This window comes from Lutjanus erythropterus, chromosome 17 (assembly GCF_056507025.1).
Source record: "Lutjanus erythropterus isolate fLutEry1 chromosome 17, fLutEry1.hap2, whole genome shotgun sequence".
Taxonomy (NCBI): Eukaryota; Metazoa; Chordata; class Actinopteri; order Lutjaniformes; family Lutjanidae; genus Lutjanus; species Lutjanus erythropterus.
Window position 1 is genome coordinate 11,017,815 of NC_139333.1, and position 16,321 is coordinate 11,034,135.

Genomic DNA, 16,321 nt, shown 5'->3' on the forward strand with positions numbered 1-16,321 from the left:
GAAAAGGTGTAATAATGAAGACTGATTCCTGCAAGTAAATTACCTTGAACTTAGATCAGCCTAGGAAACACAAAAACTTACCATGACTGCAGCACGTTCTTGAATAAAAATAGAAATCATGAAGTGGAAAGTTGTTTCCTTGAAATGAGCTGAACATCAGTGATGAATGAATAGACACATTTCACAGCTTTGAATGGAGAACCAGACGTTCACATAGGCAAGGCAAGGCAAGGCAAGGCAATTTTATTTATATAGCACCATTCATACACAAGGCAATTCAAGGTGCTTTACAGAACTTGAAAATGCATTAAATTAGAAACAATAAAAGAACATTAAAATTGCATTTGAGATAATTTAAAACAAAAGCTAAAAGCAGGACAATAAATACTTTAAAACATTACAGAAATGCATATAAAGAAAGAAGCAAACATACAAAAGCGACAGCAGGCAAATATAAAAACAATAGCTACAGATTATCCTAAAAATATAGGTTACAGTAAAGCATTACCTGAAGTCGCACTAGTCGATGTTTTTATAAAAATGACTGTGTTTGAACTAAGGGAGCTATATATTCCTATATATATATATATATATATATATATATATTCCTCCCATTGGTATTTTGTCTTGTTTTCAACAGCTGACTTCACAAACATATTAAAACAGTCAGTGACATTATACAAATAGCCACTTTTAGTTTATAAGCTACTGCTTCATAGCTAACGTTAGCACTTCCAGATGTTTACTTACCAGTCTATGTAACATCTCTGCATTGAAATGTCTAAAAGCGCTAGACATGTGCTATATATTTGGTTGACTTGTGTACTTATATTATCCCAAATCATTCCAACAACGTGGAGAAACTTCTGTAATCTTTTCAAGGTAACAGTGGGTTTCCAGCTAGAACATTGCTTTTTAGTTGCTAGTTGCTACAACTTTGGTGAACGTGACCGAAAGTAATGTGAATAAAACTCTAATATTACTCGTCCATGAATATGATTTCTGCCTGAGTCATGTCAGATAGACTTTCATCAGCTATAGTGGTTGTTTAATAATGAAAGACAACAACTACCATGATCCCATGCTACTTCACAACATCAAAGTATGTCTTTTAGAGACCCCTAGCAGCAGAATTAACAGGGCTGCTGCTGGCCATTTGGCTACCCTAAGTGTAACTGTATTTTGCCACCACCAAAGGGACAATGGTAATACTCTGACGTCCTTTATGAAATGTAATATTACAGTCTTTTCTTATTGGGTGAAAATATACCAATTCTATTATTAATTATTGCACATATATATGTTTCTAATATTAAAAGATGACTAGTGTATTTCAAGTAGCCTGTGATTATGATGGAAAATATAAAAAAATGTTACAATTGCCCCCAGTCTCCCCTATCTGAGTTAATATCTCAAAATGTTGTTTCTCATAATTCTGAGATACTCAGTATTTTTGAAATACTAAATCATTAAATCATTCATCAAGCTGGCAGTGTAGTTCATACACTTCACGTATTTGCCACAGAATTATATAAGAACATAAAGTTTTGTGATCAAATGAAGTTCTTATATCACATCAACACTTCTGTCCATAGTCATAGTCTCTCTGTCACTGCCTCAGCTTCAGCGGATATGAGTGAATATAAGTATTTCTTCGCTGCAGACTTTAACCACAGCAGTGTTTCAGCTCAAGGTCGATCCTCTCACAGACGTGAAGCACCCACAGGTCTCCACAGTACCTCTGACAGCTTGTATTCATCAGGAAACTCACAATTAATAAAGTTGTCACACCTCTAACAGAGGACAAGCTGTTGCTAAACACCATCAAGGTGCTAAACAACATAAAAATAATCTGACTGACGTTAGCACAGCTGGAAGGGACTCAAGGATTTTGTTTTGTATGATGTTATTTTATGCAATCCGTCATGCTTAGAGTAATTTTGTCAATACTTTTCTATCTGTTTTAAATTTAATAACAATTAACACCTTGTACTTTGTGTACTTGAGTTCATCATGCGCTAGAACTAGTTTTGTCTGCGAGTCCAAAATGTATGATAATGTAAAGTGTCATCAAAGCAGATATGCATGCTAAATACTTTTGATTTTTGTCTGTGTTGTTGATACATACTCTTCCCACAATGCAATGCACAAAGGAAACAGAGGAGAAGCTCACAGCTGAAAAATACTGAACTGAAGCTATTCCAAAGACATTTTGGGAAACAAAACAAAACAAATTACATTGTATCCAAACTGCTAATACAATACATACTATGAGAAGTCTGTAGTGCGTACTGTATACATTCAAGAACGCAAACGTGATTTCTGGTTTCCATTTGACGGGGATCTACACTGAGCTTACTGCAAAATTGATTGTACATGATCATCATTTCTTTTAAATAATTAGCACTGCAGGAGAAAACATTCTAAAAAGGAGACATGATGTTTTATTATTTTTCTGGAAAGCAAAGCAAAGTGCAAATCTACACATCGGCATGAAATAAAAATCCATTCGCAGCATGCTTTTAATCACACTCATTGTTTAAATATGAGCTGCACTTGTGCTATTAATTTATTATGAGTTCATTTGAATGTCAGCTCGAGCTCTGTGACTCATTAATTGATCATCATCATCTATTTACAAAAATGCAGAAGGCGTTTGACCTACTAGCATTAGTAACTAAAGCATTCATTATTAACACATCTAGAACATAACTCTAAATACATAAATACAAGCACACTTATGCAACTAGATGTTTTAAAATGACATATCAGGCGTTGGCCAATTAATCATTCACAGACTTAGCTATACACATCTATAACACGGTGACATGAAAGATGTGCATTATTATTACTTTTGTAATGTCATAAATGTGCATTTTCTTCTCCCAAACACCTTCATGTAGCCACAGTATGCTCGAACACAGGTGGTTAAGAGGAGTATTGAGTTCCAAACTGCAAGAGGAGCGGCTCTTTCTCTCCTTTCTCCGTGTTGGAGATGTTCAAAAGAATCGAGCTTTGGCCATCAGAATCTTGGTTCTTCAGGAACAAAGCGTTACTGGAATCAGAAATCTGAAAAAAACATTCAGACAAATGTCAGCCAGTTGTAAAACAAATATTTGTTTCAAAGTTAGATTGAATAAGTTCCACAAGCTATGGCAACTGATAGTCCAGTTCATATTGACGTTTCTGTGCCACACGCAGGTGTAATCTGTGAGCACAGACAGCCTCCTTGTGGTCATAAACTGCATTCAAGTGCAGTCACTGATGCTCTTTATGCAGATTTGGATTCTATCCTTCACTGCTATGACAACACACAAATTTTAGCAATTATTTACCTCTAAACATGATAAAGCACATCACTTTACCACAACTTTATTTTGTTTCTTGTTCTTCATTCAGCTCTTATCACCACTTCTTATCCCTCCAAACTGTGGTTGAAGTTAAACATCTAACTACGTCTAAGACGTTGCAGTGCTTTCAGTTATGTACCTGTGATCTGTAGAGATGACGAGGGCGGCAGGCAATGACTGTGATGAAGCTGAAGGTTGCTACAAGAATGGCAGCACACGTCAGGATGAAGAACAGGTGGTGGTTTGCTGCAGAAAACACAGAAAGAACATGTTACTTGTCAGTGTGGTCCTCTTAGAATCAAAGTCACAGTGAAGCGTCTCAATAATGTCTTATGTTGATGTATTTACGATAAGACAAGACAAAATACGATACGATATGATGTGATGCGATGCAATATTAATCCCAAAGGAAAATCTTGTGAGAGATTGTTCCAAAATCACAGCAACATGAGAATAAAAACAAGAGAGCATTAAATATAAAGTGAAACATAAAATAATAGAATTATTTGAAACGGGATACGTCAACAAATATTTTGTGAAGCGAAAGATTTCATGTTCAGTATCCCTATGTGCAGACTATTCATATTGATATCAGAAGGTATTAGAACACTCAACTTTTTCATGTAAGATATGAAACTACAGTTCATGTGAAAAAAGGCTGATCTGAATTTAAGTGCATCATGTAAATATCACGTTTAGTATCTGGGTGACATGACATGACACATTATGACATCAGAGGCGGTGGTGAGGAGGTGAAAGCCTGTGAGTCTATTAGCCACCCTTACACTTTTCTGTCTAGGGTTATGACCATGTTTAGTCATGTGACCAAACCACACTATGTCTGCTGTCAAAATTCCCTCAATAGCTGCAGCAACAAAGCCTTAAGTACCAAATAATCTCCATATTTTCTTTAGAAAAAAGTTGCTCGTACCTGCTGGTAGAAACTGACACTAAAAGCTGGTCATTATTAGTTCCAGTTGGATCAGAACAGCGGCGAATCAATTGAATACAGCAGTCATGTGCTGAGCAGTCAGATCACTCTGGATTCCTCCATTTTCACTGCTCCCTCTCTGTCTGTGGAACTAATACAGCTAAATGCTGCATGGTGAGTTTTATCTGAAACACCTCATGACACAGCACAGCTCCTCTTAGTTTTAGGAATCTTATTTGTTGTGGACAACTAGAAAATCACATTATTTTATCAGAAAAAAATATCTGAATGCATGACCAAATTCAAAATGATAGATCATTATAAAGAATCACAGATTTCTATCATTTTTTTTGCATTCAAATTACATCAAAGCAGAGTCAATGCCTTGAAACATATGGAGTGCTAAGAGAGCCTTGCAAATGGCCATAAAATTGTTAACTGATCTACATTTAGTTGTACAGCAAATCATTGCATTAATCAAAAAAGTTGACAGATAATAAAATAATGTATATCAATAGGAAACATATTTTAAAAATAATGTAATTTTACAAATAAAATAACCAAACTCAATCAACATACTGACCAATCAAAAGTGGACATAGATCAAATTAATGACTTGGATAAATTAAATAACAACACGTGACTATACAGTTTTCACAAAGGGAAGGCCATAATCAATTCAAAGTAACTGACAAGCAATGTGCATCTTACCAAAATGTCGGCTGGTTTCTCATTTATTTTTCCATTTGTATCATATAAGTCTATTTAATATCAATCAACAATTAAGGGTGATGGGGTGTTGTTCAGGTTTTCTATGCTCACACGGCACAGTAACATGGATCAAGGGTTAAAAACTGCGTAAAGGTGAAAAACAACCCGAGAAATGAGGGCTAATGTGCATTAAGTGGGTCACCTTGCTTTATGTCAGCGTCCTACATCGCCCTAAAGCGGTTTATTTTACAGCAATGAACTGCTAACAGTTCATTATTCCACTTATTACATGGCTACTTACTAAAAATATCAATTTCACACAAATTATTGATTTTAAAATGATTGTATTGATTTAAAAAGTATTTCATTGCTCTTACTAAGTCCTCCAGAGTCTAGGATCAGAACTGCATCCATAGCGAGGGTCTGGGGCCTGCTATTAAGAAATAACAGACCTTAGAATGTCCTAACTGACCAATCAGAATCAAGTTTTCAACAAAGCCGTAATAATGGCAGTATAAGACACTGAAAGCCCACAATTTTCTGCTCCCTATTCAGAAAGCAGCAATATAAAGTTCCTTTAATGTGATTTCTTCAGATGTTTGTCCAGTTTGACATGTAGGCCTCAAACCACTGAAGTGTAAAACTGTCACAGTCCCTCCGCTTGGACTTCCCACTGCTCAATAGATGAGATGAAACTTCTTGGACAAGTGGCGAAACATGTTAAACACTACAAATACAGTCCACTATAGCAGAGAGGATGAGAGTCCAGACGAATATCAGAAGCCTTTATGTTGTTGTGATTTTTCATGACAGATTTTAGAAAGGTTTCATAACCCTGAAGGGGGATAAATTCTCATAGAAAGCATGTTCAGTTATGAAAATCAGGAGTTATAACAGTAATATGCCATGAAGCACACCACTCTGTAAGCAGTCCTATGCCTTTTAACTCTTTCTCTGCCTGTTTGTTTTCTTGCCCGCCTTAGTTTCTGTCTTTCTGTCACACCTTTTCTATCTCCTCCATCTTTTTGTTATGGAAAGTAACCTGTCAGTCTGCAGGTGTGTGTGTGTGTGTGTGTGTGTGTGTGTGTGTGTGTCCACTCACTGCTTTTCTTGACGTAGAGGCTGAAGGAGGTCTGCAGCTTGCTGATGTCATTGCGGACACTGATGTCCAAGCAGTGGACGCCCACAGAGGTGAATGTGTGGTTCAGTCGCAGGGTGTTTTCGTACAGCATGGTCAATGTGCAGCCCTGAGACATGTCTGGCACACAGTTGGGCAGGATTCGCCAGCACACCCACATGGGAGGACTAAACACACACACACACACACACACACACACACACACACACACACACACACACAAATTAAATTAATTTAATTTCAAATAAAATATGAAAGAGAAGCAATAAAAAAATGGAAAAACAAAATGCCACTTACCTTCCATCAACATGAAAAGCCAGACTGGTGTTCCGAGACACCTCATAATCTGACGGCCCCTTCAGCACAATATTTTTGATGGCATCTACAAATTAATTTCAGTTATTAGTCATTTCACCTTCTTCTATGATTAGTTTAGGCACAGCTGTGTTTGGAAAGATACAACATGCACTTCTATATAAATCCACTTTGACAGTTCATTTAGTACTGAACATTTAATGAAATCTACTCAAGAGCAATCTGCCCCACACCACTGTTTTTTATTCATTGTAAAACAACAACAAGAACAAAATTTAAAAACTTTAATGTCTGGGCTGCCTTAAAATTTTAAGTTGACTGAGTTTGAAAAGGTAATTTGAGGTACTTTTGTAATGATTCAAAACAAATATACTTCTCTGCTCAAATAGACTTTTTATTTATTCAGTTGTACTTGAGAACATGTTCATTAAGCTTAAGATATTAAGTTAAACCAAGAACTCTTCGGTCACACTGAGGAACTTTACAAACAAGTCAGTGAGAAAAGATGAGTTAATTCCACTAAATTCCTGATTTTTCACAGTGCTAACATTTGCTGAAAGTGCACTTCACCGTGTATTTCAGAAGTAGCTGAAGAAATGTAATATTTTAAACAAGTCACATTTAGATTTCAGCTTCAGTGATTGCAGTCAATAATTGTGGATTATAACAACTTGAAATTACACCCTGTACCCTTAACCTGCTGTTCTTATTTCAGTAAAAGTGAAAGAAGGTCTAATGCCACGACCAAATAATGTAATATGCTTGATATAAAAGGATCTACATGAATCGGTTAGATTCTGTTGTTTAAGTCTTTGTAAACTCACTAAACAAAACTAGTCATCATTAAGTCAGGCTAATGTTAAGTCATGCTAACATTAGCTAATATAGTCATTATATTTAACAAACTGAAATAGCACACTAAGGTTACTATTAAAGAATCTCTCTTAAATTTAGGTTGCATTAATGCAAACTGCCAAATTCAAAGTAATCAGATTATTTGGTACATCAAAGCAATTATGTTCATCTAACTTGTTAACTTAATTTGAAAAATAAAATCATTTGTGTGTTATAATTTGAAGTTTTTAAAATAATTCTCTTTTTTCAGTGTAGGATCAGGTGACATTAACTCACCTCATCATCTAATCATATTTATTCAAGGAAATAAAGTTGTAAGACTGAAAATTAAACTTTGAAATTTAAATTGAGTGCAACAGCTGAAATATTTTGACTCATTTAAGTGCAACTAGTTGCTCATGGATTAATATAAAACTACAAACCGAGCACTTGTAGGTCCATGGAGTAGAAGTCAGTGAGCAGAGGTGCATATTTGGTCACATTCACTCCGACTTTGAGCCTCAGAGTGTAGTTCCCTGATTCAGCGTAATGGTAGCGAACCACCGGCTCTGTCCCCTGGATCACCTCTCTGCGTCAGAAATCAAAAGATGTATAAAAGATTTAGAAAATCCAAACCTTCCTTTGTATTACAAATATGGAAAAGTCCTCGTACCCATTCCCCAAGTCCCACGTGTAGGTGAACTTTGCCTTGCTGAAATTCTTCTGGGGGTCAAAGAGTTCAAACATGGTCTCAGTGGGAATACTTGAAGCCAGTTCTCCCGTGTCCCTCACATAGGTGGCATTTCCCTCGATCTGATAGAAAACCAACTTTCCAGCGATATTTTCTGTCCAAAATAAAGGATATAGTTAAGAAGCCATGATTCCTGATAGAAAGGTATAAACGAGAAATGCTCGACAACTTACCCAAATCTGTCAAAGGGTCTATGGTCTCAGCCACACCCAGGACGGCCAGGAGAAGGAGCATCAAGATCCGGACAACATTTTTTCTGTAAGCAAACATCCAACAGTTTCAAAAAGGAATATCAGAAAAAATATATTGTATTAGATGTAATAGATGTTAGATGTACCTGTCCATATCTGCTGGTCCTCAGGCGTTAATGAGAGGAGGACCTCAAGGAGAAAGTAATCCTGACAGCAGAGCGGTTGGACATGGAGAGGGAAAAGGGGGTGATGTTATGGCTCCTTCTGACTGGCTCTGACATTCAGCAGATGAGAGCCGTAAAGGCTTGAAATTGTCACCATGCGTTTCAATCATGTGGCTCGGCAACAACAATCGGCCTCTTGAGTAGGAGGCCGCGGCCCGGGTCACATTCCTGCCAGTGATGTGGGACATCTTTCCAAGATTTGACGTTTCATCTGCGGTTTTCTCTGAAAATAGAAATAACACCTTTAAATTAGAATTTGTTAAGGATAATGGAGGTGTCGTTAATTGAACTTTTCTATAGGAGATATCCACAAGGTGGTGCTAACATCTCAGTAATTACCCAAAGTTACTGCTTACTGGGATTACGCCTAAATTATATTTAGATGAAGTTACCAGATAGAACTACAAGCTGGCAGGCTGCAAAGATATATATATAATATATATAATTTCAATCTTATTAACATATTGTTTGCCTATATTCAGATTTGATTTTACAAGTCAGCATGATCTGCCTCTTTCTCTCTCTTATAGATCTGCACATAATTGATTGCAAATTTGCTTGTCAGTTTGCACCACTAAATGACACTATCAACTGAAAAAACAAGAGTCTTGCATTATCAGTTACTCTTAAAGCCTCAGAGAAAGTAACATCAGGCCTCATGTTGCCTCACATAAAGATGATTCCACTTCCACAGCCGAGGAATCAGTTCCACTGGTGGACTCAGGGCACAGGGCTGAAGGGCTGAAAAAAAAACCATGAAAACATGATAACACATACAATCCAAGGTGGCCCAGTGTGTACAATAATAAGATAAAAAGCCCTTTAGGGTGCCCTTGGAGAAAATGTGATGCAGTGCCATTAAAGCCCCCCTAAATGCTAGAATGTTAGTTGGCCTTTACGTGCTTCTAAAAGGTAAAAATGTTATAGTTCAACGTATTACCCAGCGTTGGCATCCCCTTTTTATTTTTTCACCCCTGCCTCTCAGACAGAAACCGACACTTTTGGAAGAGAAAGCTTCAGGTCCTTGTGGTTGCTGGTGATACTGAACTAATGGCTGTTCAATTGATGGAGTATAACGCCCCCATCAGGCCATGGAAGGTAAAGTCCTTAAAACAACAACAACAAATGAACTTGACCTTTTTACACAGCCAATATACAATAGATTTTAACATCTCATCTTTCAGGTACATTTCAGGTATTTCCCATGTGAAAAACTAACATCAGGTCCATTCAGCAGAACAAGACATAAAAACAACAGCAAGACAGCAGCAACAAATTCTTTACAAAAGCTTTGTTTACCCCGAAGGACTGAAAAAGTCTCACTGCTGTGAATACAACTACACACAACATTGCACATATTACAGTCTTGCACCTTTCACGCCATATGCAGTTTTGCTCTAACATGCCAAATGCTGCTACCTTACAATCACACTACCACTTTGTCCTGTTTTTAACACTTTTTTTTTTTACATTTAATTTTATACTGCACACTGCTGAAGAGGGGAATGGAGTTAATTAATTTACAGATTAGTTTATTGTGCTGACCTTTATTTCACTAAAATTCAACTTGGATCCTCTCTTATCAATTCTTGATTTTAAAAAAATGTGGGGTGGCCTCTGAAGTGAGGCATGCTATGAAAAGTTTGTGAAATATAGTGAATAAAATAAAATATACAATATAAAGTGATTAAAACTGGCTCCATCTCAACCAGATGCAAAAATCAAATGCTGGTTTTCATGTTATTTCATCGGGAGTAATAACAGGGTGATATGGGCCATGTAACATTCAGCATAATGAACACTGCCGCTTTTATATAAGTTATAATACTTGTCATTTATAAATTACTTTAAAAATGGTCCGAATACAAACATTTGCATTATAGCGCCCTCTTTACGCCAATCACAACGCTCTACATTAACACCAGTGCCATGATGCGTCATGCGTACAAAAGTTGTTTTATATTAACGTGTGACATGTAGAGTCACGCGAGCTCATATCCTATAACTTTTTATTACACCGCAACACCTCGGGGGGTGACGTCACCGCGCCCTGCCTCGCGCTCCTCCTCCTCCTCATCAGCCTGTGAACACACGGGGGAAGTCTCTCCCTCTGTGTCCAGCCAGCCAGCCAGTCAGTCAGTCAGTCAGTCAGTCAGTCAGAGAGGGCGCCGCCGGCTGCAGAGCGTCTCCCTCCACACATGCACGCAGCGAGGGCGCAGACAAGGAGCAGAACCGTGCGTGGGATTTATTACTCGCAGTGAACACCTGGAATACGAAAACATCATTTTTTCTTTTTCCTATTTGTTGCTGTTTGCTTTTATTTTTTCTGACTTTTGGGCTCGAGGAACAACCTGCCATCATGTCTCGGGCTCCAGAGGATGTGAGCAAGCTTACTGAAAGTACATATAAGGTGAGTGAAACCCCAAACAGAAAGATAATTGATTGATAATTGATAGGTATTATCCCCGGTTTGTGGTTAAGGCAGAGAGGGTGGGTCAACTTTTCGTAGTTGGGTTATTCCAGGTCAGGTTGTGACCATATTGAGTTATATGTCCCTTGTGGGAGTTTTCCTCCCATTTACTACCTTTTGTTTAAAGTGCCCATCATTTTGCTTTCACACACAGCAGCCACAACTTTCTGTTGTTGTTTACAAGGGAAATGCAATTTGTATTCTAATAACAGCTTGTAAAGTTCAACAACAACAACACGAAGTCCATGCAGGGACCCACCCTGTTGCAATATTTAATTATTAGAGGATGCATAAATCAAAGCAAACCACAGAGTATCCAAGTGTGTCTGACAAGCCATGAGAAAGAAAAAATGTTTCTCAACAATCTGTTGTAGTTTATCAGTGGATTTAGAGTTATTTGATCAGTAGTCATTTGATTAATCATGGGATTAATCTTCTTTAGTCAGACTTGGTAAATCTAATCAAGTTTACACTATTGCCTCACATGTGATAAGCAGGTGAGAGTGTGTCTGGGTGTGAGCGCCTGTATTTCTGCCTTTATGAGGACCACGTCTTCAAACTCTGAGGGAAAACAAATAGAATAAAACACTTGAACTGTTGTAATGGTTAGTTTATGTTTTGGGGAATGGGTCGACAGTGTTACACTGTAAAAAATATTTTTATTTATGATTTTTATTTTAACGTTAAAAAGTTAATATGTGGGTTGCAAGTAATTTTAAGTTGACTGGATTTGAAAAGTCAACATTGAGGTGGAGGATTTTGTAATGATTCTAAACAAATAAACAAATATTACAAACAAATAAACAAAAACATTTGTCTAGTCAAATGAACTTGGTTATAATTAAGTTGTACTATAAGCTTAAGACATTAAACCAACAACTCTTCAGTCACACTGATACATTTTATACATTTAACACATTCAGTTTCCTATTACATTTTCTCAGTTAGAAGAGTCAGTTCTTCATTTCACACAAAGCACTTACAGCTTCACCTCGACCTGTTGGAGCTACGTTGTTCCAGCATTGATCCAAAGACAGTGTGAAACTATGTGAAACTGCTCTCAGTAAATTTATTTCATTTTAAGTGTAAAAGAAAGTTAAGGCTAGAGACTCAATACTAATCGTCATCATGGTTCGTAGTGTTTTCATTATTGTGAGAACAAACAACCATGTACGTGCAATTAACTCATCATTTCAAGTTAAAAGACTAATTTTTGTTTGGATTAGGTTTATGATGAGATTAGTTTTTAACAGTGCAACAGAGCTCTGCTTAATTTCAAATCTGGATTTACTAATTTAAACCGTTTTGATAAACTCTGATTAGAACAAATCTTAGATTAAATTCATCTTTGTTGGTGCAACTTGTTGGTGCTAGCTGGTGTTTGACAGAGAGAGAGAGAGAGAGAGAGAGAGAGAGAGAGAGCTGTAGTTTACAGTGTGCCACAGTTTCAGCTGGGAGGGAGAGACAGACAGAAAAAGAAAACAAGGAACCTGTTTCCCTTTTTCTTTCTCTCCTCTCTGCTCTGTTCTTTTCTTCATGTAAAGTCATACCTGCCCCTTCATTGTTCTATTGAGGGTGTGCCAGGGGAATAGAGACAGGGAGGTGAACAGCACTTGATTGTTGAGGCATTTCAATAGAGAGAGGGAGACAGGGAGCGAGAGAAGGGGGCTGGGGGTGGGAGGGCAGAGTGATGAGGTCCGTGCCGCAAATAGCTGCTAACTTTGTGTGGGACTTTGCTCTTTTGCGGGAGTTGCGAAGCATACGTGAGGGGTCAAGTTAAAGATTGAAAGTTTTATTGTTCTCACATGCTGGTATTAATAGAGCAAAAGCACAAACACTTGCACTTGTTTTCATGTATTCCTCTTCTCCTCCACCCACTGCCACCAAAATAGCCTGATGGGTTCATTATTCTAGGCAAGCCCTTTAAAAAAAAAAAGAAATTAGAGATGTTTGTGAGTAAGTGAAAGAGAAAGTGATTGGGATTTTGCTGCTTTTCTCCACAATTTTTAATCTCTGCTCTTTGTCTCAGATTGTGATGGATCAGTTGAACCCAGGCCTGAGGAACCTGGTCAACCTCGGGAAGAGCTACGAGAAATCAGTCACAGGTAAACACCTAACCATCTATAAGTTTTAATGTGAACTTTGAATTCTCAGTGCACCTCTATGTCAGCAGTATCTCCATTTATCAAAGAGTTTAGGTTTGCAGCTTCACCAGAACACAAAATGATCCAGCTAGTGCTCTTTTCTCAGCCAGTAACTTAATGATGTGTGTCTGTCTCCCCACGCAGCAATGACTCTTGCTGGAAAGGCCTATTTTGATGCTGTCTCAAAGGTCGGAGAGAATGCTATTGCGTCTCCAGTCTCCAGAGAGCTTGGTGAGTTTCATGCACGTCCAGGTGACATCTGCCTACACGGAGTGAAATCTTAAGGGGATCTTCCTGATATCCATGTCTCTGTGGTGAAGATGGAGCCTGAAAAAGAGAATGATATCTCTCTTTCCTTTTAAAAAAAAATGTACTTGAAGGAATAGTTTGACATTTTCAGAAACACACTTACTAATTTTCGAGAGTTGGATGAGAGTATCGATACCACTCGTGTCTGTATGGTTGGTATGAAGCAAGAGCTAAGTGGTTAGCTTAGCTTAACACAGATAAGAAAGATAGACACAACACAATATCAGGAACATCACAAAACAATTTTATACAGGGGTATAAACTTTTTATTGTTCAATAATTATTTGGATACCCATTAGTTGTTATTTTATATAACATACATATGGTGTTGGCTACAAATAATTACCTTACATTATACCATTACAGAAATAACAACCATTCTTTGAAGATTGATATGGGTCTTAATATGAAACTAGAGCTAGCTTAGCACAAAGAGTTTAGCATAGCACAAAGAGTGGAAACTGGGGGACACAGTTAGCCTGGCTGTCTCCATAAGTAACAGAATCCACCTACCATCCCCTCTAAAGATCATTAATTAACATGTTATATGTCATTTGTTTATCTTATTCAAAAACCAAAGTGTGAAAATGCCACTTTGTTGTCTTACGTTTATTTTTCGGACAGGAGCAGTGACTTCCTGAGGAAGAAAAGAGAGAGAGATAGACGAGAAGATCCTACTTTCTTGTCTGCAATATGAAGTTAGATCTAGCATATAGTTAGCTTAGCTTAGCTAGAGTGGAAACTGGGGGAACCAGCTAGCCTGGATCTCTCCAAAAGTATCCAGCTATTATTCCCACTCAGTCTCACCAATTAACATGTTATACATAATTTGTTTATTCTATAGCGATGCTTAAACAAGTGCCAGTGTTTTTGGCCTGGAGCAGTGAATTCCTGAGAATCACTGCTGCCAGCCAAGACATAACCCCGAACCATAATGTGTTGAAGAAATAAAACAATTATTTTTGATTTTCTGATAGCAATATATAAGTATATAACAATATAAGTGTTATAAGTTCAGAGGGGCTGTTAAGTTGTTTCTTAGCGAGAGGTTCCCCCATTTCCAGTCTTTATGCTAAGCTATGCTAACTGGCTGTAGTTTTACATGAAGCGTACACACACAAGAGTGGTATTGATGTTTTCATCCAACTCTTGGCAAGAAAGCGAGTAAGTTTATTTCCCATAAATGTTGATCTAATTCACCATCCTTGCTCCACCCAAGCACGTCATAATAGAAGCTGCACACCATAAAAATGCTTTTTCTATGCAACTTCATCATGGTGGCATATTTTGCCACGGTCAATTATTCACACATCTGGAAATAACACTGACTGAACTCTTGTGGCACAGTAGCAGCAGAAATTCATTTTTGTTTGCTGTCTACCTCTCGCTCTGATTGAAGTGCCTCTTCTCCTCTACCTCTTCTCTGGGTCGTACAGGTTGTTTTTCATCCATCCTCTGACTCATCTCCAATTATTCTATCAGTGCTAAAATCTGACGCTGACCCACTTTGTCCAGGGGTCCTAATTCCGTGTTATTACAAGTCATCAAGTTGTTTTTTTCGGATTCTGCTGCGTCACTCCTGCAGGGTTTGTAAATTGGCCTCATGTAAGCTCAGGTTGATGTGACGGGCAGAGAAGCAGATTAGGGCAGTAAAATGGAAAGATAATTCTCAGTCATTTCGCCCTTGGTCCTGAAAAGAAAAAATGCTTGACGTCATCATACACGTCTCTCAAAAATGTGGTCCAAACTGTGGATTTTCTCTTCTTTTAGATGACATTTGCATTACTTCCAGCCATAAACAAAATATGACGACATGTCAGGCTGGGTGAAGCGATTTTCACAGAGCTGTCACTGTGTGAAGAGACATGATTAGGTGTGTCTGTCATGTTCCGTGAAAATGTAAATAAATGAATAAGGAAGTTAGGAAAACACCAAGGCAGCATAAAATATCGGAGCAGTTTGTGAAAGTGAAACCATGAAGAAAACATTTCATCATGCTAAATGGACAAAAATTTAGGCTTTCAGATGTCACTTTTCTGTCAGTCAGAGCTTTTCTGCCTTTTCTTGTCCGTTCTCCTGATAACATACTAGGACAAAATAAAATGGAGCAAGACAACAGTTTAGACCCAGTGATACTGAAAAAAGCTTTCACCTATTATGACAGTGGTGGACAACTTATTCGAGTTATGACCCCTCAGAAAAATCAGGTTTGTGTGACTGAGGTGGTTGTTAAATGTCTTGAGATCAGCTGTGTTTGGTATATTACTGAGTGCTTGTCCCATGTCTTTAAGGGGCTGCTGTTGCTGAGAGCTACATTGTGTTATTTTATTTTACTCTCCACACCCATTTGGTGATCCAGGAAATGATCTCACGACCTCAGTGGGGGTGCCGACCCCCAGCTTGAGAACCCTGTATTCTGATACCTGACATTATAGGTGAAATATATGAGATACCTCCAAATTAGCAACACATACACTGAAAGGAAATCTGCTTTTTTTTATAATTAAGATATTTTTTTTATCTGTCTGGCAGAATGCAGTGAAATATTTACTGTGATTGAAGATCCTCACCAGACTGTGCTGTTTCGCAATGTTGATCTGGTTTGTCAGACCACACCTGTCAGTTAACAATACCAACACTTCATTAAATAATACGCTCATGTTACATGGTCGGCTGGTGACATTTTCACTGCATACCAAAAACAACAAGGTGGAAAGCTTGCTCAGAGCTGCATTTCCAAAGAGACAAAAATCCTCATTTAATTTGAACATGCAAACATTACCTTAAAGCAAGAACAATAACAAAGGGAGTTGAAAATGTGCATCTCTGGCATGTTTTATCAAAAGAATGATAGAAAAGACTAAAATGACCACTGAGGGACTGATTATTTGATGCCAATCATAAGAATCCACCCCAGCGTTAAAATGGCTTGTAGTAAAAAAGGCACATAAAG

The 16,321-nt window shown here is 37.7% G+C and overlaps 2 protein-coding genes across 2 annotated transcripts in view; one reads left to right on the forward strand and one right to left on the reverse strand.

The window, feature by feature from the left end:
* Positions 1–2,421: 2,421 nt before the first annotated feature.
* On the reverse strand, positions 2,422–8,500 carry tmem130 (transmembrane protein 130). Its single transcript, XM_084740514.1, has 8 exons — positions 8,368–8,500; positions 8,204–8,286; positions 7,953–8,124; positions 7,723–7,868; positions 6,428–6,512; positions 6,095–6,297; positions 3,490–3,596; positions 2,422–3,069 (listed from the first exon to the last, which is right to left on the reverse strand). The coding sequence occupies exons 1-8, from the start codon at positions 8,373–8,375 to the stop codon at positions 2,929–2,931; spliced, it is 945 nt and encodes a 314-aa protein (XP_084596640.1). The 5' UTR covers positions 8,376–8,500; the 3' UTR covers positions 2,422–2,928.
* Positions 8,501–10,567: 2,067 nt separating this feature from the next.
* baiap2l1a (BAR/IMD domain containing adaptor protein 2 like 1a) overlaps positions 10,568–16,321 on the forward strand; it is a 31,357-nt gene continuing 25,603 nt past the window's right edge. The window contains exons 1-3 of the mRNA XM_084740513.1: positions 10,568–10,855; positions 12,945–13,020; positions 13,204–13,290. Of these exons, the coding sequence (XP_084596639.1) occupies positions 10,805–10,855; positions 12,945–13,020; positions 13,204–13,290 (214 nt within the window). The 5' untranslated portion in view covers positions 10,568–10,804. The remainder of the gene's footprint in view (positions 10,856–12,944; positions 13,021–13,203; positions 13,291–16,321) is intronic.

Coding starts and splice junctions, on each gene's coding strand:
- tmem130 (XM_084740514.1), bottom strand. Junction 6,298..6,427: donor GCTTTTCATGTTGATGGAAG/GTAAGTGGCATT, acceptor GTGTGTGTTTAG/TCCTCCCATGTGGGTGTGCT. Junction 3,070..3,489: donor GTCATCTCTACAGATCACAG/GTACATAACTGA, acceptor TGTTTTTTTCAG/ATTTCTGATTCCAGTAACGC.